Source organism: Microcebus murinus, chromosome 12, assembly GCF_040939455.1.
Source record: "Microcebus murinus isolate Inina chromosome 12, M.murinus_Inina_mat1.0, whole genome shotgun sequence".
Taxonomy (NCBI): domain Eukaryota; kingdom Metazoa; phylum Chordata; class Mammalia; order Primates; family Cheirogaleidae; genus Microcebus; species Microcebus murinus.
In genome coordinates, this window is record NC_134115.1 from 16088703 (window position 1) to 16113295 (window position 24593).

Below are 24593 nucleotides of genomic sequence, written 5' to 3' on the forward strand. Positions count from 1 at the left end.
TTCCAGGGGATGCCAAGGATTGCCAAGTTTCATTTATTTGTAAAGATACAGGCACGAGCAAGAATGTTCTAAACATGATTTCCATCATTGATTACAGAATTTCCTCTGATCATTTGATTGGGTCACAGATGAATTTAAACTTGACTCTTAAAGTTCCCTCTCCCTTTTCTCTGGATGTGCCAGCACGTGATTCCTAAAAATGCATCAGACAAGTCTATCTTGACACACTGGGGTTTGTTCACCGTGAGAATTTAGAATACAGCAAGGGCCAGGAGACTAGAACAATGTTTGGGATGGGATAGAGATTTATGCCTAATTCTGTCCAGACCATTGCTACAGAATGATTTTCATTTCAGGTTTAGAGTTTCCATTATTGTAGCAATCATCTCTGGAAGGTTTTTGTCCACACTTACTTGGATGAAGTTTTCTGGAGCTGCTGGGGGCTCCAGAGTCTCAAACTGGGACTGCAGTAACTCAGGGGGCATAAAATGTCCTTTTCTTTGGAGTAAGCGTTCAGAGATGACCTCAAACGACCCGCTAAGATGGACCACGAAGAGCGGCACGTCACCGGGCTTCTCTTCCTTTCCCAATTCCTCACTCTTCAGAGCTGCACCCTCTTTTCCTCTTATTAAGATGTCTCTGTACATTTTCTTCAGGGCTGAACAGGCGAGAACCACACACTGTCCTGAGGTTACATCTCTGTTTAAAAAGAAAAAAAAAGGTGGGGGGAGGCTAAAGAATGAAGACTTTAAATTTTAAAACAGCTGGTATCGATTCGAGGGGGAGGACTGCAGCCCTACGTCTCTGCCAGTGGCAGCTGTTAGAAGATTCTGGTTAAGCATCAGGCAGTCCTGCCTGTGAGTTAAGGATCTTCCACTTGTGCGAACTGAGCAAACTTGGGCAAATGTGTTCACCTCCCTGGGCATCGAGTTTATCATCTGGTAAGTAGGGCTGCCTTTAGCGCCGTCCTACAGAAAAACTTGATGGAGATGCCTGGTATATACAGAGTGCTCAGTAAGTGTTGCTTTTGCTCCTATGGGTGCCGGTTGTGGCCGAGCCTCAGTGTGTGGACACGGGCCGCCAGCAGGCACCTGCGCCATGCACACAGCTCGGCTCGGGCCCCCTGCAGGTTGTTCAGTGATTTGCATTCTACAGCCAGCTCCTCCGGCTCCTGCTCTACAATGTGGCGGGAAGGTCTGGGGGAGCTGCCAGTTCAGAGCTGGAGATGGCAGGAGAGGAGGGAGCACAGACTTGTCATTTTTTTTTTTTTTTGACAGTGTTCTAAAATTTTATTTCAAAAGTACCTATGGTATTGGTTCCTTAATCTAGACTAGTTGGAGGTTATAAAATGTCATCAAAATTTCTGACCACTTGGCCATAAATGGGAATTTACCTCTTTAACAGTTAACAGTACATTTTTGGAAAATGCTTAATATGTTTATAAAGTACTTTTTAGATTATAAAGCACTGCTACAAACAATATTTCATTTGATCCTTAACATTTCTGGTAAAGTAGGTAGAGTATTTATTATTATTTTACTGACGAGGACATAGGTGCAAAGAAGTTGTACATCTGGTCTTCAGACACGGTGACGCGGAGAATCATGACTCAAAGCGAGCAGTCTTCTAGCGACTGCAACATGCCATTCTCCTTTAAGTTCTATGCGGATTTGATTTTTTTTCTTTACCAGATTCTAATGGATGTCTGAGGGATGAGGATGTTTACAATATGGGATCTGGCAGATAGGAAAAATAGCTAGTCTCGAGGTGATAAAAAACAAGGTAAACATAATAAACAGGAGATCACACATTTTCTGAAACCTGGCATAATTTGGCATTTTGACAGCCTCTAGAAGAGTATTAGCTGAATCATGAAGACAAAGGACCAGGGTCCTTGCTCGGGCCATATTGCTGACATCTGAAAAGCTAATCAAGGAAACAGCTATAATGTGGTGCAGGAACGTAATGCCCAAGTCCTTTCTTTTGATACCAGTGAACTGGGAAAACATTAGAGACCAATAAAATGACAGCTCCAGGATGTAATGGTAGTGAAGGTCATTTGTGAGTGCCTGATAGGGGTAGCTGTACCAGCAGTGCTTTGTATTCCAGAACTAGGGAGTCTTTTTCAGGAATCGGACTCCATAGAGACAGTCTGTGAGGGCCAGGTCAGCAAGATGTGAGAAGTTTCCAGGGATGCTCTAAGGAAAAAACTGAGCCAGAATCAGAGGCAACAGGACACAGCACCGGTAGGTGAGCCCCGGCTTCCAGCCAGCCAACCGCCGTGCGGGGGGCAGTCATCCTGGGGCCAGGATGGGACCTCTTGACTCCACTCCAGTCAGGAGGTGGGGTGCAAACGCTGGCTTGGGTGTAGAAAGTTCTCTTCAGAAATGAGAGTTCTGAAGCCCTCCCCCTTTTTGCAGCCAACAAATGGTGTTAGCAAATATAAAAATACTAATAGAGTAACAATAATATATCCACTCACAAGAAGTTTATAGTCAAATTGGGCAGATGAAACAGACTTAACTGCAGAAAGAAGAAAAAAGTCATCGTGAAAATAAAATTCTACTTTATATAGGGAAGAACGTAAAAAAAAGCAGTTCTGCTCTTTCAAATGACTCAGAAAAATGACGAACGATATAACCAAAAAGTGGACAAAGGATAGCAATGGACAACGGACAGAATACGATATCCAAATGGGCAATACACATGAAAAGGTGCTCAGCCCCACTGGGAATCATGGGAATGCAATTAAAACAAGTTACTGTTCTCATGCATCACACTGATAAATATTAAATATTTCAGAGCTTGACGACAGTCATTGTGGGCGAGGACAGGAGGAAACAGGTCCCCTCCTGACAATGCTGGTCGGAGCAGGCCACGGTAAAGACTTGGGGGGCTGACGTGAGGGGTCTCCCTCTGATCTCAGGGCCAGGTGGCACTGGAGACCCCATGCTGCAGTGTTTCCTGGGAAACAAACTTCCGTGCTGAGCTCCGGCTCCTCCTGAGGGCCGTGGCAAGAGCGTGTTTGTTCCGGCCTGCAGGTCTGGTTCTTGCGCTCTGGAGGGTCCTCACTGCTGTTTCCATTTCAGGTCAGTGAGTCTGTTTGTGCTGGGGACCCTGCGGGCAGGAGTTCTCAAACCCTAACCCCTTAAGTCAAACCCCTAAGCCGACACAGTGGGGCTGCCAGCCGTGTGGATGGGTGTGCAAAATGCAAACTGAATTTGTAGTGAAGTGTATGCTAACTTCACAGGGCCCAGGTGGTTTTAAGTTGATAAAACATGACATCATCTTAGGAAGCAAGATTTGTAAACCATTCCCACCCAAGCCCTGCCTTTTCTTCATCCTCCTTCACGTCCCAACCAGTGGGGACAGGCTGATAACTCAGGGGACCATGTTTGCTCAGAGGCCTGCCACAGAGCTGGGCCATGTGGGACTCCAGTCTTGGTGGCTAATTATCTGCTGTCCTAGAAACAACCTCAGGTCTTCCTCCCAGGCCACAGCTTGAAGCAAGGGGAAGAAAGAGTGGTGGCTGAGACAGGCAGTAACAGAGGTGGCATCAGTTAACATTGTTTGAGCTCCTACTATGCATTAGATACTGTTCTAAGGGTTACCCACACACCATCTCACTTATTCCTCACAATAATCTGTAAGTAGAAACTACATTTTTACTGATGAAGAAACACGCTTACGGGAATTAAGTGGCTCATCAAAATTCCCAGCTAGTAATCATGGAACTGTCTAGAAGGTTTGTCTTCAGAGCCCAACTGAACTACATGCTGCCCGTGGCTGGCTAAAGTCTTTGCTCGTTACTTGACAGAAGTGCATTCGATTTATAGGATCCTTTACCATCCGTTAGTTGTGATTTCAAGAGTGTATTTTTTTTTTCCTGTACTTTCTGATGGGTTCTCTTCACTGGCTGACTTATGCCAAGGCCCGATGGTCTCTTACCTTAGTAAAATGTCATGCAAATTGCAGAGCCATGGAATCCTGTCCTGAAATCAAAGCAGACACAAAGTGGCTTTTCCAGGTATTGTCTGTTTGCAGAGAAACACAGTTATATCATGTTCACCAATGTTAAGGTCCGGGTTAGTGGTGTTGGGAAGGAGGCCACACACACAGCAGAGGTGCCAGTCCCTCCGCAGTTAACCCCAGAAACGGTTTCTTGGTTCAGGTGTTAGTGGCTGTTTCCATAATAATAAAAGCTGCCCTAAAGTACCAGCATGTATCTCTCCCTGTCTTAACCTCCCCATTATATGTGCGTTTTCCCTGCTTCTGACATGTTTACAAAACTTTTATTGTGTTGCATGGATTCTTTAGGTGCCTCTGATGGCAAATGCAGACGGGTATTCACATGAACCCCTATGTCAGCTGTCCCCAGGTCCTAGTCCTCAAACCCTCCAAAAACCAAACTCCCCTCAGATAAAAGCTTTGTAAGAAATGTCTATGTTTGCCAAAGAGAAGACAGAAGAGGTTTACACAGCACACCCTACAGTGTTTCACGAAGCAATCTGAGACATGTTCTCTCCTTCTTCCTGGGGTAAATCCTAATTACTGGCCACATTGAAATGCATTGAAATACAAAAACAAAAAACTTTTTATTATGGACAATTTAAAACACACTCAAAAGCAGACAAAATAGTATAAAATATACCTCTACACGTACCATTCATAGAGGTTTTAGAGCTTCAGTAATTTTCAACCCACAATTAGTTTTGTTTTATATATGCCCCCAACGACACCCCCACTGTGGCTCCCACTGTTTCACCAGAAATCCCTTAGGACAGTGGTCCCCAACCTTTTTTTGCATCAAGGATGGTTTTCATGGAAGATAATTTTCCCACGGACTGGGGAGGTGGGGGATGGTTTGGGATGATTCAAGCACATTACATTTAGTGTGCACTTTATTTCTATTGTTATTACATTGTGACATGTAACGAAATAACTGTACAACTCACCATAGGTTGGGGACCCCTGCCTTAGGAGACCAAATGTAATAGCTACAAAAGTCACGCAAGGTAGAGATCAAATGACAACAGCCGCACGATTTAGACACATTTTATCCTAAATGACAATAGCTACATAATTCACACAAGTGATTACTCAAATTATGTTAGCACTTGTCTGAATGCATTTAATGGAACAAGTGTGGTTTTTTGTAAATGCAATAACAAGATGATGAGGCTTAGCAGCTCCCTATTTGCAGACCACAAAGAAATCTGTTATTGAAATTAGAATACCTAGGGGCATTTTATGTGCTCTTGAAGAAGAGCATATATGTATAACGTTTATTAGTGCAAAGGTTTTCTAGGACATCCTACTCAGACACTAGCTGTTCTGGACAATCTGTGAAGAGAAAACAAGTTGGAGGGGCTATGTTTATGCAACTTGAAACTGCTACTGCCACGTAGTGTTTCCTAGGCTATGGCAGGGAACAGGGAAGAAGGGTGTCTAGGATTCCAGGTAGCAGGGACAAGTAGCTGGATTGACTGAGATGTGTAGTATTTTTTGGAAAAATTAGCCTAAGGAGAAGCTACCAATTCAAGCACAGATCTGCATTTTCACCTTCTTTTTCCATTTATAAGTGCGTGTTGCGTGCTTGCAAAGGCCCACATGCTCATCTGAGCACTTTTGATCCAACACCCTAGATGTGATCACTCTGCATTGAAGCAGCTTCTAAGGTACCATTTCAACTCATCTTTCTAAATTCCTTTCTTTCTTGTATTCCCCTTGTAATTAGCCAAACTTTTCTCCCACATTCATGCACTAATGGAAATGGAAAACATAATATTGTTACCTATAAGCTTACTTTTATTTTCCCCCCTAACTTCTTGGATATATTTTCTAAAACAGCTCCTCTAACAGAAGGCTGTAATGGAAGAGGGTGGCTGGGCCTTGAAGCCTCACATGTCAGCAGGAAAGTTCTATTTCCTGCCCTGGGGTTCAATCCTATAAAGTGGTGGCACCTACAGGCCTGTAGGAAGGGAAGCCCCAGCCACTTACTTGGTAATGTGGTGTAATAAGCATTAAGGGGGCCGATTTCTAACCCCAGAGTGTGTTTTACATAGAAATGGGGGCGTCTGGCTTTGAATCACACAAGCGATTCGATAAAGCTAATGAGTCAAAAGACATTATCTTGTTATAGCTACAGCGAGGTACCTTCCTAAGGAAGGAAGGAACCTCGCTGTAGGTACCTTATTTATCTCCTTTATTTCCTTCCTAAGGAAATAAAGGAGATAAAATTGTTCTCTAAGGCTTAAATTTAAAGATCAACAGTTAATGGAACGGATTGTACCTGTACAAGGTCATGTGAAGGAGCAAGAATGACTCCCAGGTGAGCACGGCATCACTATGACCCAACCAAGTACTTTACACACAAAGGCCCAGGGAGGCTGGCAGGCAGGAAGCCCAGAGCACAGTGCCTTAGACTGAAATGATGAAGGGCTGCCCTAAGACACTTGGAGCCTTGGCCATTGGCCTTCGAACATCATGTTCTCATTAACAAATCTCTTCCTACTAATGGGATGGATGGATGGTCTCGACCATTAGAAACTTTGGCCCTAACTCTCCCATGTCTACTAAGAAACCTTCTGATTGTAGCTGGTTTCTGGAAATGTGTGCATCACATTGATGCGGGTGTTATGGGCCTAGTTATATTTCTCTTCGTGAATTAATCAACTGGCAGTTGGGTTTATCCAGCAACCTTGTACACCTGATTGGGGGTGTCTCACATGAGGGATGAACTCATGTTCAGGGTGCTGACAATCTCAAGGGGGTTGGTAGGGCAGAGAGAGCCAGCGCTGGGGTCCTGCCTGGGTGGTCGGCCAGCCTTCCCCACAATGAACCCCTGGCATTGTACAAGCCTCTCAGTGAAACTTCACTTAAAGTCCTGAGACCAGTGCTGTGGGCTGCTGGTCTTCATTCAGCAAGAAGAAAGTTCGGGTTAGAAGAGCAGATGGTTAGAAGGTTCCGAGGACTGAATGCTAATTTACATATAGCATAGTATACCATACCTACTTAGAATTCAAGGGGCAATTCTAACCATGAATTAGGACTGTCTCTGAGATGAATAGACAACAAAAAAAATAATTATTTTTGGCGTAAGTGTTCATAACAGGTTTTGGATGAACCAAGGAGGGAGGAAAATTTGTTTAAGTGTCCATACTTCTCTCCTCCCATTAGCAGGACAGACTTGTGTTTTGTTCTTTTCCTCGGATTGTATTTTTCCTCTGTGCCATCTGCACAAATGTTTCTATTTGTTTGTGCTGTGGAAATGGAGATCAACCTCTATTATTTTATGGCTTAGGAAGCAAATACATAACTTCATTAAGCTGAGTGCTGACTATATTATTATGTTTTCCATGTGCCTAAAATATTTCATAATAAGAATGAAAAAAACAGGCCGGGCGCTGTGGCTCACGCCTGTAATCCTAGCTCTTGGGAGGCCGAGGCGGGCGGATTGCTCAAGGTCAGGAGTTCAAAACCAGCCCGAGCGAGACCCCGTCTCTACTATAAATAGAAAGGAATTAATTGGCCAACTAATATATATATAAAAAATTAGCCGGGCATGGTGGCGCATGCCTGTAGTCCCAGCTACCCGGGAGGCTGAGGCAGAAGGATCACTCGAGCCCAGGAGATTGAGGTTGCTGTGAGCTAGGCTGACGCCACGGCACTCACTCTAGCCCGGGCAACAAAGTGAGACTCTGTCTCAAAAAAAAAAAAAAAAAAAAAAAAAAAAAAAAAAAAGAATGAAAAAAACAAATTAAACACAACAGAGAACATGTTTGGGTAGTAAGTTTTCTAGCTTGTGTACAAAGAAATAGAGCTTTACTTTGAATCCATGCTTTTTTATTGTTTTAATAGTGCCTTAATATATGCTTTAGTCAATAACAAAGCATGTTGCTTCATTTAATCATAATAACATTTAACAAAAATTGCTGCTTTCAGACTTTTGCCCTATCAGAATTTATGGCAGACCACACTAATGATCGTGCACTGCTAAGGACTGTGCACCTCCGTCACAAAAACAACGAGAGAAAGTTGGGGATAAAAGAGAAGCCCTTTGGACTTTATTTCTGAGATTTCCACAGTGAGTCATAATTAAATGATTAGGATCTTTCCTTGGAGGATCCCATGAGGCCACAGGGAAAAGGGTTTTTCCAAAGCAGCTGCAGTATGGAAATCAGAATTCTCACTCTTGACCTGCTTCAAGCCAGAACACCCTTCAGTTCAAATCAGTGCCTTGAACACCCTAACGCTTATGCCCTTTCCACGCAGGTGCTTGTGGGGAACTGCCACGCTCATTCCTGCTCTGACCCTTTTCTCTCCAATTAACCAACCCTGATTCACTTCTTGTGAGTCGTTTGTTCGGTGGACTAGCAGGACCTTTAACATAGCAGGAAAAGTATCACCTTTGAGGTTAGAAAGACTCCTCTCACTGTGTGGCTTTGCTCAAGTTACTTAACTTCTCTGTGCCTCTCTTTGTTCATCTGTAAAATGGGGATCATATAAAATGTATTGAGCTGCTTTGGGATTTAAATAAGGAATAAACTCCACTTTAAACATTATTTTTGGCTGATTTATTAATAATAGCTGACAAAAACAGTATTATTTCCTACTTGGAATTTTTAAAAGGGTTTTAGTTGATGAATTTGGTAGATCGTGAGCTTTAATACCAGAAACACCGAATACTAATATGTGCAAAGCACCATATTGAGCATTGGGATACAAATATGAATGATGTGGTTCCTTTCCTCAAAGGGATCACAGCTTGCTGGAAGAGACAGAGGAGCAGATGATCAATTAGATCACCTAGAGGGCAGTGATGAGGGATGTGCAAGATTTATTATACTGAGAAGAGCAATAAGGAATACGAGGGCTGTCTAGAAGTATCCAGCCATGTAACTGTTCTCATTGTATTAAGAATGGCTGGATACTTTCCGGACAGGCCTCATATAGGGGGAGAGGCCAATTTTAATCAGGCCTTGGGAGGATTAAAGAGCATTTCAACTGAGGAAGGGCCTGCCAAGCAGAGGGAAGGGATAATCCAAGACTGGGAGCATCACAGCTCATACATGGAGACAAGGAGTAAACAGAAGAGGCAGGTACTTAGTGCTGATGAACAGGAGCTGTAGGAGCTGACGATATGTAGGGACATTGTCAGGATGAGACGGTCAAGACCTTCAGAGACCTGCTAAGGAGTTGGGGACCTTACTATGAGGGTATGAGGAAGGACTTGGACGTATGAGCTTCACATTTGGTTTCATAATATTCATGAAGAAAGGGAATGATGGAGATCTCTTTACGGATGAAGAAACTGGGACACAGAGAAGATATCAGAGCAAATTCACTGAGCGCTGTGCCTCCCAAATAGGTACTGTGGAAGATATGATAAATTGTGAAAGTCAAATACACACACAAGTCATTGGGGAAAGACAGGAGAAAACAGCCCAAATAGGTATCTCTGCCTCTGGCTCTGATGTTCAAGGTCGTCTAACTTTGACAGTCCTACATGCAAGGGTGTTGGTGGGGGGGGGTGGCCCCCACCCCCAGCCCAGTGAGTGGAGGTGAGCACAGTTAGTGAATAAACATTCTACCAAGAGTTAAATCAGAACAGAGGAAGCTGCCCTGCCTATGGTTTCGGTGCTCTGATGGAAACATCTAGAGAAATAAAGGGAGAAGAGAGGAACAGATGGTAGTGGACTGTGTCTAGCAGTTGGGGCAGGCAGAGAGGGGAAGGGGAAGGCAAGAGTGGTGGGGAGAAGGGAAGGGGACTTGGTTTTACCTGGTGCAAAAATTAATTTAAGCAGAGAGAGGAATGCATGCAGGAGGAATATATATACCCTTCCCTCACCTCCCACCCCCCGCCCAAAAAAAAAGGAAGAAAAACTCCAAAATTCAATTAGTTGATATTTTTGGAAGATGAGAACAAGGATGATATATTCTGTGAAAAAAATTTTCAATACTTTCCAGATGTTCTATGCAGGGCAAATATTACATTTATAATTAGGAGAATTTTTTTTTTAAAGCCTTTCTTTTTTAAACAGACTTTGAATCTACTCAGGGGTCCCTGCAGGCTCAGGTGGGGCAGTGTGGCCCTCGCACAGGGGAGACTCACTGACCATAGCTTTGAAATTCTTTGACATCATCATGTTAATGATTTATCACAGTCTGTGCGGAATAGCTTCTAGACTGGTGCTGTCTGTCTGAAGAGCTTTCTGCAACAAAGGAAATTTCTACAGCTGTGCTGTCCAATATGGTAGCCACCAGCCACACGTGACTATTGAGTTTTTAAAAATGTGGCTGGTGCAACCCAAGAACTGAATTTTACATATTATTTAACTTTAATTAGTTTACATTTAAATAGCCTTACAGAGCCATTGATATGTTCAGCTCAGATCTCAGCCCTGAACCCTCTGGGCACAAAACCCTCCCCAAACTCTTCCCCGACGCAGAATCTGGGCCTCTGCTTGGACACTCTTAACTTAATATCACCAGGGCCCATGGGGGGGGCCAGACTGGGTAACTCACTGAGTTCTTATCAAGAATGCAAACTGTCTACCGTGGTTCTACCTCTTTCTCTCCCTGTGTTAGTGCTCTTTAAGGGCTGGCTAATTGCATAGTTTTTCCTGAAAAGTTTTAGTAAGTAACTCATGTTTCTACCAGTAACCTTTTCTCCTGTCTATGAATTCCTCTTCTGGACTCTACCCCCCAATCTGTACAGCTTGTGAACAAGAGGAAGGCTGCACAAATGCCATTTTAAAATCCATCCATCTGGGTTGCCTTACTTGTTCTTTGACTTACCTTTTATTTGCATTCACTAAAGAGAAAAACAAAATAACACTGGCACAGCGACATTTTATAAACTTTGTAGAAATGGTTTATGTTTTGTACCTGTAAATATATGGTTTATGTTGTGTATTATTATCAATTATAACTTAAAAAGTGGTATTTATTGAATGCTTTGGGTACTTTTCTTCGTACTTTTTTTGTATTATGTCATTTAATCCTCCCGAGAACCCAGTGAAATAGATCCTGTTAGTGGCTCAAGTCCTTCAAGGCAGAACACAGGGAACAGAGTGAGGTAGGGACGGCACCACTGGGGTGAGCAGGGCCGGGGCCACTGAAAGGGAAAACAACAGCGCTGGTCTTTGGCCAGTTCCATCCGTTCCTGCCCTTTGGACACACTTAGAGCATGGACCTAAGCACCCAGAGCAGCCCTCTACCTGCCCCCACAGCCTCTCCTGAGTGACGGCTAGTTCTGCCAGCAAGTCCACAGTTTGGAACTCTGGTTTGAGGGACACGCTCTCGGAGATGTCCCCATGGCTCTGCACACAGGAGGCTGCTACTCGCTCATTCACTCAGAAACATGCCACAGATATTGTGTGCGGGGCCCGGGGCTACAATGGTTAACAGAAACGCCTGTCATCCCTGCCCTTTGGGGGTAAAGTCTAGTGGCAGAGATAAGCATTAATCAGTCTCACACCATCAACAGGGGTACAACAGGGACAAGGGCAACAGCCCGTGAGGGCTTCCCTGAGGAAGTGGAAGAGCTGAGACTTGAAGGATGAGCAGGGCAAACTCGGGGAAAAGGGGAAGAGGGACACAAAGGACAGGACGGGAGGGGAGGAGCTTTATTAGGGGGGAGGGACTGGAAGGGGGCAGGGTGGCTCCCGTGGAGACAGGGAGTGGACATAAGGCCACACACGTTTAGCAGTTTAGGTATTTGGCCTTGACCCTGAGATCAGTGGGAAGCCCCTAAAGGGTCTTAGGAAGGACAGATGTGGCTAGATTTGGGTTGTCAAAGATCACTCTGGCTGGGTGGATGCCAGGGTGTGGTGGTGGTGGTAGGCTGGTGGGACCTGGAAAAGAAGATGATGAACTTGCCCACGTACGAGGCATGGGGCAGCCCCCGCCCTCTCGGGGATTACCTTCTGCTGCTTAAAATCCTGCAACGAGGTGCTCAGGCAGACCCTGCCCAAGCTGGGGCAGGGGCGGCATTGCTCTTGGCACTGAGTTCAGAGACAAGCTCAGGGCCTGAGCCAACATATGGGAGGACCTACTGTGCGCCTGGCTCTTTGGAGCAACTGCATATGGCTGACACATGGCTCAGAAACTCGACTATACCAAAAGCTGCAGAGACCTCACCCTGTGTCACCCAGGTGGAATATGTGTGTTGGCACAGACAGTGAACGGTACCTGGTCGTTCAGTGGAATCCCTCTTCCCATCTTCACTCGATTCTCCTCCGGGTGGTAGTCGTCAGCGTCATAGAATTTCCATCCCAGCTTCACAACAGTGAAAGGATACGTGTATGTGGCAGGCAGTTGGGCCCCTGCGACAGCCACTGTGGGGTTGCTAATACTAACGGGTAGGTGTGGAAACAGTCCCACCCCTCTCGGTCCCCATCAGCCCCAAGGACAACCCCCAGCAGCGGAGAGCCTTGTCATGCCAGTTCACAGTCCCCGTGGCTGGGCTGCTGCAGTCCCTTCATTTACTCATCACTATTTGTAATCACCAAGGGGAAAACCAAATTGCTCCAGTGGGCTCAAAGCCATGTGGAGGTGTCTATCCAAAGTACTACAGCCCAGAGAAAAGGAGAGAAGCGAGAAGAACACAATGGCACGTGCGCTGAGGGGGCATTAGAGCAGGTTACCTCGGATGCCAGCAGGGCGCCCACGGTCGATCTGTTGAGAGGGCACAGGTGTTTCCATTACCTGGGTGTCCTCGTGTGACAATTCCTTCCACACTAGAACACCCAGAAAAGAGACTGCCCCAACCAGTATTGAAACACCAAATCCCCATGTGATCCTAAAGCAGTGATGATCTTGACCCTGGAGTCTAGAAATTGGGCCTTAGCTGTCCTCCAGGACTGGCAATGAAGAAATAAGCCAGCTACCACTATTTCTATTTCAAAAGGCAATATATAAGATCTCATTAACCCCCTGAAGTTTTTTCTTCAATAATCAGTTTTTTGGTCCCTGTTGCATAGATGTTTATTTTTTTGGGGGAAAATACTGAATAAGATGATAAAATTCTATTGAGGATATCCAATAAGAGGGGTCTGATGGAAGATTTTACCTCTGGCAGCACCCCACACAAAGTTCAGGGGACTCAAAAAAGCATACAAACATCGCCTGGGGTTTAAGACATACTCTTAAAGGACGTGGGTTAATGACTGAAGAACTACCAGCGCTTGTTAAGATTGGGAGTTAAATATTCTCTGTGCCAACATCTGCTGACAATCTGTTCGTGCCCTAACAGGCCGCACGTGCTAGTGAAAAGGGTTCGGGTCTCAGAACTGGAGATTGGGGCCATAGTCGCCTTCTGCCGCTAAATGACTGTGCTCCTGGGCAAAGCACCTGTTCCTCTAAACCTCAGTTTTCCCACCTGCAAAACAAGGGATCAGAGCTGCATGATGTACCTATTCACCTCATTTCATGCAGCCAATCTTTATCGAGCACGTCTAGCTCCCACGATATAACGGTGAGCCCACTGAGACACAATCTCAGCCATCTCGAGGCGTGCAGTCTAGCATTATAGGTAGCGGTGGAGGCCGGAAGACAGTGACAGAAGTGCTTTCTTGTTCGAAATTTCTAAAATGTTGCCCAAGCTCCAATTACTTAGGTGCCGCCTTCTTAATTTTTACTCTATCCTCATGATGTTTCATCATGCACTCTCTCTGAAGTCTTGCATACCACCTCTACAATTACTTGCTCGATATTTTTATTTAATTGCTTCACTTTTAAAAATTAAATAAGTGTTAAAGAAGGGAACTCCCTTTCCATCCCTTATACAAGAAGCTACCATCACTTGCCTTACATAGAAAGTAACCCAAAAGGTGTATACAAAGAAAACAAAACAATGTGATTAAATTCTAGCTGGCTACTATTGCCTAGCAAGGGTCCTGTCTCTCTTTTGCTGGAAAGGTATCAGAAAGGCGTTAAGGACACACTTGTACCAGGCTGAGACCCTGAGACCTGCTCCTTCATGTAACCAAAGGACTGAAAGAGCACTGAAACATTGCTCATTACGTTCATTCTACTGAAGGCTGCAAAGGGAGACATACTGCAGCTTACTGATGGATAAACCCTCCCGGCCAAAATGCATGGCTGGGGACGCCAGAACTCTGCATAACAGAAATCACACTTACGACCAAGTTAGACTAGCTGTGAATGATTGTGCCAGCCACCACCCATAATTTAAAAGTAGAGCTACATAGATTTGGGTGTTGACTCTCAGGAAGGAGACAGGAAAAGAAAGCCACTGTCTGCTGCTCTATCCAAATCTCCCAAACCAGAGAACACCTGGAATACGCACCAGGGGCCCTGGCTGAAATAACGAACAGAAAGAACTTGGCTTATAGGAGCCTGGTCAGACCCAAGCCTTATAAACCAAGGCTTGGAGTCCAAATGTCTCCCACTGAGTTGGTCTAAGTTAGGAGCAAGGGACTTATAAAGACTGGAGGCCAGTGGAGGAGAGGGAAGGGATGCAGAATAAATGAGAAAAATATTCCAAAGATGACAGCTTGTTCCAACAGTGGAGAGAAGGAAACCTAGAAAGAGATGCTGAGGGTGGGCCCCAAAAGTGGTTCATGAAAGTCACCAAAGAACTCAATGTTGCTACATCCAATGATCAATATAATCAAGTCTCAGTCTTTTTATTACTCAGCTAGTCAGCACCATTTGACACATCTCCCTGATCTTCAACCATGGCTCAGTCCTTGGACAGCTTCTTTATTTACACTTACTCTTTTGGTGACCTCAACATCTTAGATCTTTAAATACATTCATGTACCAATGATGCCCATATTTACATCTGAAGTCTCTCCTCTGACTGCTGGACTTGGATATCCAACCATGCCCTTGACAAATCCACTTGATAACTGATTGGCACGTGCAACATATCCCATATTGAGCTTCTAAGATTTTCTTCCAGATCTGCTCTATCTACAGCTTCCCATCTCAGCGCATAGCAACTCCTTTCTTCCAGCTACCCAGTCCTAAAATCCCGAACCATCCCTGATGCCGCTCTCCCTCTCTCATACACCACACTTGGTCCACAAACACATCTTTTTGATACTACCTTCAAAATAGCTGCAGCACGGGGCCATTTCTCTCCACCTGCGCTGTTTCTCTGGCCTCATCTCCATCATTCTTCCCCTCACTCAGCCAGAATGGCCTCCTTGCTGGTCCTTGAAAAGCCAAGCCTCAGGACCTTTGAACTTGCCATTCCCTCTGCCTATTATGACCTTTGTCCAGCAGCCACATGGCTTAGTCCTGAGGTCCCCAACCCCCCGGGCTGCAGCCCATTACTGGTCCACAGCCTGTTAAGAAACAGGTTGTGCATGACCACCTGAGCTCTGCCCACCCTCAACCCCAATTTGCGTAGAAAAATTGTTTTCCATGAAACCAGTCCTTGGTGCCAAAAAGGTAGTCCCTCAATTCTTGTGGGTCTTTGCTCAAATACTAATTCCTCAAAGGGGGTCTTCCCTGACCACCCTGCCTGGCACTCTTTTTTCCCCTTCCCTTCCTTTATTTTTCCCTAGATCATCTGTCACTAACCGGCACACTTTGTATGTATTTATTCATGTACTCTTTGTCTCCCGTACTAGAATGTAAACTCTTTGAGGGCAGATATCCATCTGTTTTGTTCACTATATGACAGTGACATAGAGGAAGGATTGAGCTCGATGACCAGTTACTGAATACATGAATATCACAAGCTGTAAACCACACGGGTTAGACCACCCCCATCTGATCCAAGGCTCAGAGGAATACATGAATTGCCCGAGCTCACACAGAACCAAGCCCTAGGAGTCTTAGATTTCTAATCACACCATGGCAACAGTTTTACACTCTCTGATTTCTTCAAATCATACAACAGCTAGGAATTTGGGGGCTCTACGTTTTATTTCAATTTAAGATTTCTTGTCTTTGAGGCTAAGAATCCCATAATAATTTTTGAAAACGAAACCCACCCATTTGGAGTAAGAATTGTTTGGGCTCAGAAAACAATAACCCAAAATGAGGGCTTCAGCAGCAACCTCAGAAACAAAAGTTTTTCTCTGGGCTTCTTGTGCTCAGGATCCTACCTGTCAGTCCCATCTCCTCAGAGGCTAGCCACAGAAACCAGAATCCCTCTTCCCCAAGGCAGGTCATAGAAACCAGAACGTCTTTCTTCTAAAGCCAGCCATGAAACCTAAAATTATTCTGTAAGAACTTGCTATAAAGAAATGATCTGACCTAGCTTGTTTGACTATAGGTCATAAGGTCCCCATTCCAGAGAAGGTCCTGCCCCACCCGTAGAAGGAAGGAATGCTGCTCAGAGAGGACAAGAAGGGTCTAGAGAGACAGGCCATGCTGGGTTTTCCCCACTGGGTTTTGTCCAATCATATTTCTACAAGGCTGTCTATACTTTACTGAACCTAAGCATAAAAATGGACAATTTCCCCTATATCTTTGGGTATAAATTCTGAATGCTCCCGTATATACATTTAAAAAAAATTTTTATCATTTTTTTTTGTCTCCCCAGCTGTGTGAACCTGTATACATACTAAATAAATGTACCGTATGCCTTTTCTCCTCTTAGTCAATCTGCCTTGATCTTTCAGCAAAACTTTAGGGGGCTAAGGGCTTTGGTCCTTACAGAGTCTTTAATGTACACCTGAGTACATGGGCAGCTCTTGATTCAGAAAACTCTAGAAAGGTACTATAGGCCTTTGAGGGTTATGATCTTTTAGTTGATGAAGTTCTGTCTCTTGCTGTCTGTAGTTGAATGGTACAGTAGCTATCTTTTCTGATAAAGGGCACAGTTAGATTTGGGTCTAATCAGGAAGCCAAAGGCCAACTTCCCAGTCCCCAAGTTTGCCAGACAGCGCTGGGTGGAACCTGTGTGATTTCCAGAATTCTCTCTCTCCTTTCCAAACCCCCAGGAGCCACCGTTCAAAGTGGCACGGTCTCCTTCTAGTTTAAGCTGATAAACACTGATCAAAGAAAGCAGGAAACAATAGACAAGACGGTTAAATCCACTTTCCAAAATCTAATCAGAGAAGTGCGGGCCCTGACAGGAGGGGGCGGGGGCAGCCGATTGCGCAGCCGCATCGCGGCAAGCGCCTGGGACGCGGTTCGCCTCCCGTCTTTGCCCCTGCACCTCCCACCCGGTTCTGGGAAGACGCCCCGAAACCCGAGCACGTGCGGCCGCGCGCGCCACCGTAGGTGCTGAGCGGGACGGCCGTTCCCACGCCGCCTGCCTCCCGTTCTCTCGGCGCCCCCGCAGGCGCCTCACTGCAAAGGGCTTTCCCGGGCCCGGCTGGAGTGGGGAGGAGGAGCAGGTGCCGCGAGCCGCGGCTTCCTCGCCTGCGAGGGAAGGTGGGGCCTCCCCAGGGCCACCCCCTCCCGGGCAGCCCGCGCCCCCGTCCTCCCGGACCTACTTCCCCGAGCCGCTCACGCCCATCACCAGCAGCGCGCCCGGCGCCGCCATGGCCCAGCCCGGCTCCGCCATGGCCCAGCCCGGCTCCTTCCCGTCGCCTTCCGGCCCGCCGGCCCGGCCTTCCCGAGGGCGGGGCGTCCTCCCCACCTCCCGCCTCTCTGCGCCCTCCCCACCTCCCCAACCCCCCCTCGCGCCCGAGCCGTGCGCCCTGCGCCCTCCCCACCCCTCCCTATCTCCCAGCCTCTCTGCGCCCTCCCCGCCCCTCCCTATCTCCCAGCCTCTCTGCGCCCTCCCCACCTCCCCAACCCCCCTCCTGCCCGAGCCGTGAGCCCAGCCGCTCCCCACCCCTCCCTATCTCCCAGCCTCTCTGCGCCCTCCCCGCCTCCCCCAACCCTGCTCCTCGCCCGAGCCCTGCGTCCCGCGCCCTCACCGCCTCCCCAACCCCCCCAGCCCTGCGCCCCGCGCCCTCCTCTAGACCTCCGCGCCCTCCCCACCTCGCCGTCTCCCAGCGCCCTGCCGACATCCTCCCCACCTCCCCGCCTCCCTGCGCCCTCCCCACCCTCTCCCGACCTCCCCACCTCCCCGCCTCTCTGCGCCCTCCCCCGCGCGGCCCTTGCCCTCCCCACCTACCCGGCTCCCCGGCTCCCCGCGCCCCCTCCGCTCCGCCCGGAAGTGCAGCGCGCACCGGGTCCCCACCTGGCGTGTCCTCCTCCTGGCCGCTCTCGCTTGCAGGGGAATCTCCCCTTGCCCTGGGAGGCCAGACCCTCCTCCACCCATGGAAACAGCATTCATTCATTCATTTATTTATAGATAGAATATGTTCTTGTAGAAAGCATGAACAGAAAATAAACTCACACTTTCTCATACCAGGCAGCAATAAGCAGCTCTTCCTTAAACGACCTCCCGTTTCTCGTGTATGTAGACAGGTATGAATATTTTATGAAATTGGGATCGGGCTGTACCGTGTTCTGTAAGCTGGCCATTTGTCACAGTAACATGCCCGGGACATCTTTTGGTGTCAAATCCAGGGATGACCATCTATAGGATGGCATATGGCTGCATGGCTCTGCTATTTAATCCCGGTTTGGGTGGGGACGTTTCTTAAGAGGAAGGAGCACTCCTTTAAAGTGCCCATTTGCTTTAAAACAATGTGTTAATTATGGGTCATTTAAAGCATTTGATTAAAAGCACATCTAAAGACATTTTGCATCACCTCCTTTGGTATTTTGTTAAACCAAGTTTGTATTACTCTGTGCCCTAGAAAGCAATAAAAGTGACATAAAACTATTCATCTAATGAATATTTCAATTACCCTTTCACTGACTTTGTTTTTCATCCTTAGCCTGAGTAGGTGAGACTTCAATCTGGATAGGGGTGGTGCAGATGAAGAAATTGAAGCCGGGAGAGACAAGTCTTAACAGTTCAGTTATGGTGAAGAGACATTTCTTGAGCAGGTACCATTCACAAGTTGATATAATATTAACATTCATTAAAAGGTCAAATATTACCCTCTAGGCACTGCCAGACCCATAAGAGGAGTAGGTGTGTAAGCAAATGCTGTAACTTGTGCTTTATTTTACCAGCTCTATACAAAAAAGGTTCATAGTTCTTTCAATGTTCAAATCAGAATGATTAACAGAAAGTCTGGTTCTTCTCCCTGGGTTTTCCTTCCAAGATACGTCCAAGGATTTCAAATTCCCTGTAGTTGTCAGGATGGTGGCAAGAAACAGCACGCTCAAGTTGGGTCACTTGAACAGGATTTAACAAAGGGACTATTCACAGAGAGGTTGGTAGAGTCAGAAGCAGCAACAAGGGGCAGTGTCCTGGTTTTAGTAACTGAGAGGAGGTGTTTTCGCCTTTCCTTATAAAGAGGTGATGAGAGGGAGCCTTTATGGGACGGGAGAAGAGGAGAGAGAGAGAGAGAGACAGAGCGAGCACGCTGTATGGAGAGGGGTGTCTCTGTCGCCTTAGGAAGAGAGACAGATATCCCTCATTGACCCAACAGAGAGGGAATCAGGAGAAAAAATAACCTCCCCTCCCCTCACCTCCTCTTCCCCTCTGATCTCATACTAGTGGCCAAACCCCACTTGCCAAACCCAATTGGAACGCAGAGAGCTAGGGAGTTGAAGTGGCCTGTACATGCCAGTCTCCCAGGGAACAGAGCAGGGAAGAGAAGGGTAGGAAGTGTATTTGGAGAAGCAAATGAAAGATACCCAACGCTTTTGCTCGTCTGTTAGTGAAATCCCCCTGTGCTTCCTTCCAGGACATCGGAACTAAAGAAGTGCCTCTAAAAGCTGAATTCCATATTTTTTGGTTTCCAGAGAGTGCCACCTGCTGGTCCTAGTAGTTCCAGTGTTTCCTGGCTGTCACTAATAGGCAACCTGAGGCTGGCTGGGTATTGGTCTGATATTAGGTCCTGTCTGTCTGCTGCAAGAACTGTTTGCTAAGGCACGTGGTGCCCTGGAAACCCCAAGAGTCCTGGGTAAGACACAGCTTCCTGTATGTGTTACTATAGTGACCCACGTCCAAATCACCCATTCTGGACAGCCTGCACTGTAATCCAGTAATGGTGGCCGTGACAAGGGTCCTGCATGAAGCTGCCCACTTCACAGGGGTTAGATGGGGCCCAGTGGGGAACACCTGCTCTTAATGCACACAGGCACTTCCCTGGGGAGCAAGTCAGCTACAAAGATGGCTGAGTAGGGGCAGATATTCACGTAAAAGAAGCCTCATAGATCTGAGATGTTTCATTGAGAAGTTGGGTCTGCACCTTTTCCCTTCCAGGAGAATCCTTGATCCCAGTTTAACTCTAAGAATTCAAATAGATACATGGGAGAGCTCCACAGGTATTAGCCAAGCTCTAAGGTAACCTGTTACACTTTCTTCTAGAAATAATGGCTGTATGTATACTGGCTTCACATCTTCATAACTAAAAAGAGCCCAGAACAAAGTTTTCACAAAGGCAAAATGATACCTGTTATTTTAATAGAGACAGAAAAAGCATTTGACAAAATTCAACATCCCTTTGTGAACAAAATGTTCAACAAACTAGGAATACAAAATTCTTTATCTGACAAAGAGTATCTATGAAACTCCCAGCTAACATCAGACTTAGTGATGAAAGACTGAATGCTTCTCTCTATGATTAGGAACAAGCAAGGAATGTCTACTCCTACCAGTTCTTTTCAACATTCTGCTAGAGGGTCTAGCCAGGGCAATTGGATGACAAAAAGAATAAAAGGCATCCAGTTGGAAAGGAATACATAAAACGATCTCTATTTCCAGATGATATGATCTCATATATTGAAAACCTAAGGAATCCACAATAATCCTATTAAAGCTAATAAATAAATTCTGCAAAGTGTCAGGCTACAAGATCAATACACAAAATCAATTGTAGTTCTAAATAAGCTGAAAATGAAGTTAAGAAAAAATTTCATTTATAATAGCATCAAAAAGAATAAAATAATTAGAAATTTAATAAAAGAAGCACAAGATTTGTATTATGAAAACTATAAAACAAAAGAAATTAAGGAAGGCCTAAATAAATAGAAAGACATCATGTATTCATGGTTTGGAAGACTTAAAATTTTTTTGAGATGGCAACACTCCCTAAATTGTTCTACAGATTCAATGCAATCCCCGTCAAAATCCCCGCTGACTCCTTTGCAGAAATTGACAAGGTGATCCTAAAGTTCATATGGACATTTGAAGGATATAGAAAAATCTTGAAAAGGAGCAAAATTGGAGGATTCACATTTCCCAATTTCAAAACTTAACTATACCTATATACTTATAAAGACAATGTGGTACTGGCATAAGGACAGACATAGAGACCAATAGAATAGAACTGAGAGTCCAGAAACAAACTGATACTTTTGTATGGGAAATTGATTTTCAACAAGGGTGCCAAGACAACTCAATGTGGAAAGAATAGTATTTTCAACAAATGATGCTGGAACAAATGGATATCCACATGTGTAAGAATAAAGTTGACTCCTATTTCACAGTATATACATACAAAAAATGACTCAAAATGGATCAAAAATCTAAATATAACAGCTGAAACTAAAAAACTATTAGAAGAAAACATAGGCATAAATCTTTGTGAATTTAGAATAGGCATTAGTTTCTTAGATATGACAGAAAAGCACAAGCAATACAAGAAAAAATAAATAAACTTGACTTTATCAAATTTAAAAACCTTTGTGCTGCAAAAGGTGCCATTAAGAAAGCAAATGACAGCTACACAATTGGAGAAAGCTTTTGCAAATCACATATCTGATAAGAGACATATATCTGAGTATATGAAGCACTCTTACAACTCAATAATCAAAAGACAACCTAATTAAAAATGGACAAAGGGTCTGAATAAACATTTCTATGAGGAAAACATACAAATGGAAAATAAGCACTTGAGACTATGCTCAATTATCACTAGCACATCAGGAAATACAAACCAAAATGACAATAAGATACCACTTCAGACTCACTAGGATGACTATAATAAAAAAGATAGATGGTAATAAGTGTTGGCAAGGTTCTGGAGAAATTAGTACCCTCAGGGGTTGCTGGTATACAACTTTGAAAAACAATTTGGCAGTTCCTCAAATGTTTAACATAGAGTTACTATATGATACAGTACTTTCACATCTAGGTATAATACATGCTCAAGAGAAATGAAAACATATGTCAACACAAAAACTTGTTCATGAGTGGTCATAGTAGCACTATTCTTAATAGCCTCAGACTAGAAACAACCCACATGATCATCAACTGATGAATGAATAAATAAAATGTGGTAGATAAAATCAATATATATATATATACATTTTTATTTAGCAATAAAAAGAAATGAAGTATGGATTCCTTTTAGTATTAATACATGCTAAAACATGGACAAATCACGAAAACATTATGCTAAGTGAAAGAAGACAGTTACAAAATGTCACGTATTCTATGGTTTCATTTACATGATATGTCCAGAATAGGCAAATCTATAGAGATAGAAGGTAGATTAGTAGTTGTCAAAGGTGGGAGGATGGCTGTTGGAAGAAAGTGGAGAGGAAATACCAATGGATATTGAGTTTCTTTTTGGAATGATGAAAATGTTCTAAAACTGATTATGGTGATGATTGCACACCTCTGTGAATATACTGAAAATCATTATATTGTATACTTTAAGCAGGTAAATTTTATGGTCTGTGACTTATATCTCAATAAAGCTGTTAAAAATAAAGACAATTACAGATCTATTGGGCAGCAGCAATCAGAAAACAAAATTTATAAAAAGATGCTATTTATAATAGCACTAAAGTGAGTTGGAAATAAGTCTAGCAAAAGGTGTGCAAGGCTTTGAACCTCCTCTATGAAGAAAATTATAAAACTTCTAGAGACATCAAAGACCAAGTAAATGGTATGCCTGAGTCTTGATAGGTAGATTTAATATTGTAAAGATGTCTGTTTTCTCAAAAATTGATCTAATGATTCAATGCATTTTCAATCAAAATTCTAATAAGATATTTCATGAAGACTCATAAACGTAATCCAAAATTTATATAAAAATGCAAAGGGAATAGAACAGAAAACAAATTCCTGATGAAGAAGAATGAGGTGGGAGGAATATTTCTACCAGATATTAAATTTTGTTATAACATTATAGTAAAACACACAGTGTAGTACTGGCCTAGGGATAAACATACAGACCAATGGAACAGAATAGAAATCCCAGAGACCCATCAATACATTGATACTTACTATTTGAGAGAAGTGGCATTGCAGATTAATGAGGAAGGATGGAGTCCTTAATAAATGATACAAGCACTGGTGATTATTCATGTGGAAAAATATGAAATTGGATTTCTAACTGTATCTATTAATTCTTTGATGTGTAACAAACCTCTACAAAGGTAGAGATTTAAAAAAAAAAACCCAACCATTTATTTAGGTCTTCTTTCTAAGGGTCACCAATTTGGCTGAGCTCAGCTGAGTGGTTCTTCTGGTCTTGACAGGGCTTGTTCACGCATCTGTGGTAAGCTATTAAATCAGCTGGGGATTGACTTGCCTGGGATGGCTTTATCCTCATGGTTTCTCATCTTCCAGCAGGTTAGTCTGGGATTATTTTTGCTCCACATGGTTTCTCATCTTCCAGCAGGTTAGCCTGGGCTTATTAACATGGTAGAGGAAGACTTCCAAGAGATCAAGGATAACTGTTTCTTTTTCTTTTTTGTCCATTTTATTTTATTTCAGCATATTATGGGGATACAAATGTTAAGGTTACGTATATTGCCCATGCCCCCCCATCCTCCCTCTACTGAGAGCTTTAAGTGTGACCATCCCCCAGATGTTGCATATCTCACTCATTATGTTTGTATATAGCCATCCCCTCTTCTTCCCAACACCTGATAAATGTTATTCCTATATGTCCACTTAGGTGTTGATCTGTTAATACCAATTTGCTGGTGAGAACATATGGTGTTTGTTTTTCCATTCTTGAGATACTTCACTTAGTAGAATGGGTTCCAGCTCTATCCAGGAAAATATAAGAGGTGCTATATCACCATTGTTTCTTAAAGCTGAATAGTACTCCATGGTATACAGATACCACATTTTATTAATCCACTCATGTATTGATGGGCACCTGGGTTGTTTCCATACCTTTGCAATTGTGAACTGTGCTGCTATAAACATTCGAGTGCAGGTGTCCCATTCGTAGAGTGTCGTTTGATCTTTTAGGTAGATGCCTAGTAGTGGAATTGCTGGAACAAATGGTAGATCTACTTGTATCGCTTTAAAATATCTCCATATTGCTTTCCACAGAGGCTGAACCAGTTTGCAGTCCCACCAGCAGTGTAGGAATGTTCCTGTCTCTCCACATCCATGCCAGCATTTATTGTTTGGGGACTTTTTGATAAAGGCCATTCTCACTGGAGATAAGTGATATCTCATTGCAGTTTTGATTTGCATTTTCCTGATGATTAGAGATGTTGAGCATTTTTTCATATATTTGTTGGCCATTATTCTGTCTTCTTTTGAGAAGTTTCTGTTCATGTCCTTTGCCCATTTTTTGATAGGGTTTTTTGATTTTTTCTTGCTGCTTTTCCTGAATTCTGAATAGATTCTAGTTATTAGCCCTTTATCAGATGTGTAGCTTGCTCCCATTCTGTGG

General features: G+C 44.3%; 1 protein-coding gene and 1 long non-coding RNA gene across 4 annotated transcripts in view; one reads left to right on the forward strand and one right to left on the reverse strand.

Moving 5' to 3' along the window:
* IDNK (IDNK gluconokinase) lies at nt 1-17544 on the reverse strand. 2 transcript variants are annotated; one of them, XM_012779828.3, is made up of 5 exons: nt 17427-17544; nt 12651-12681; nt 12196-12282; nt 3949-3992; nt 1-699 (listed from the first exon to the last, which is right to left on the reverse strand). In XM_012779828.3, the coding sequence occupies exons 1-5, from the start codon at nt 17495-17497 to the stop codon at nt 348-350; spliced, it is 585 nt and encodes a 194-aa protein (XP_012635282.1). In that variant the 5' UTR covers nt 17498-17544; the 3' UTR covers nt 1-347. The 2 variants fall into 2 exon arrangements, with proteins under 2 accessions (XP_012635282.1, XP_012635285.1); XM_012779831.3 differs by lacking the exon at nt 12651-12681 and having other exon boundaries at nt 17427-17536.
* Nucleotides 17272-24593, forward strand: part of LOC105879518 (uncharacterized) — a 20231-nt gene continuing 12909 nt past the window's right edge. For both annotated transcript variants that reach the window (XR_012922077.1, XR_012922076.1), the window contains exons 1-4: nt 17272-17364; nt 18296-18351; nt 18768-18879; nt 19689-19907. This is a non-coding gene — a long non-coding RNA (uncharacterized LOC105879518). The remainder of the gene's footprint in view (nt 17365-18295; nt 18352-18767; nt 18880-19688; nt 19908-24593) is intronic.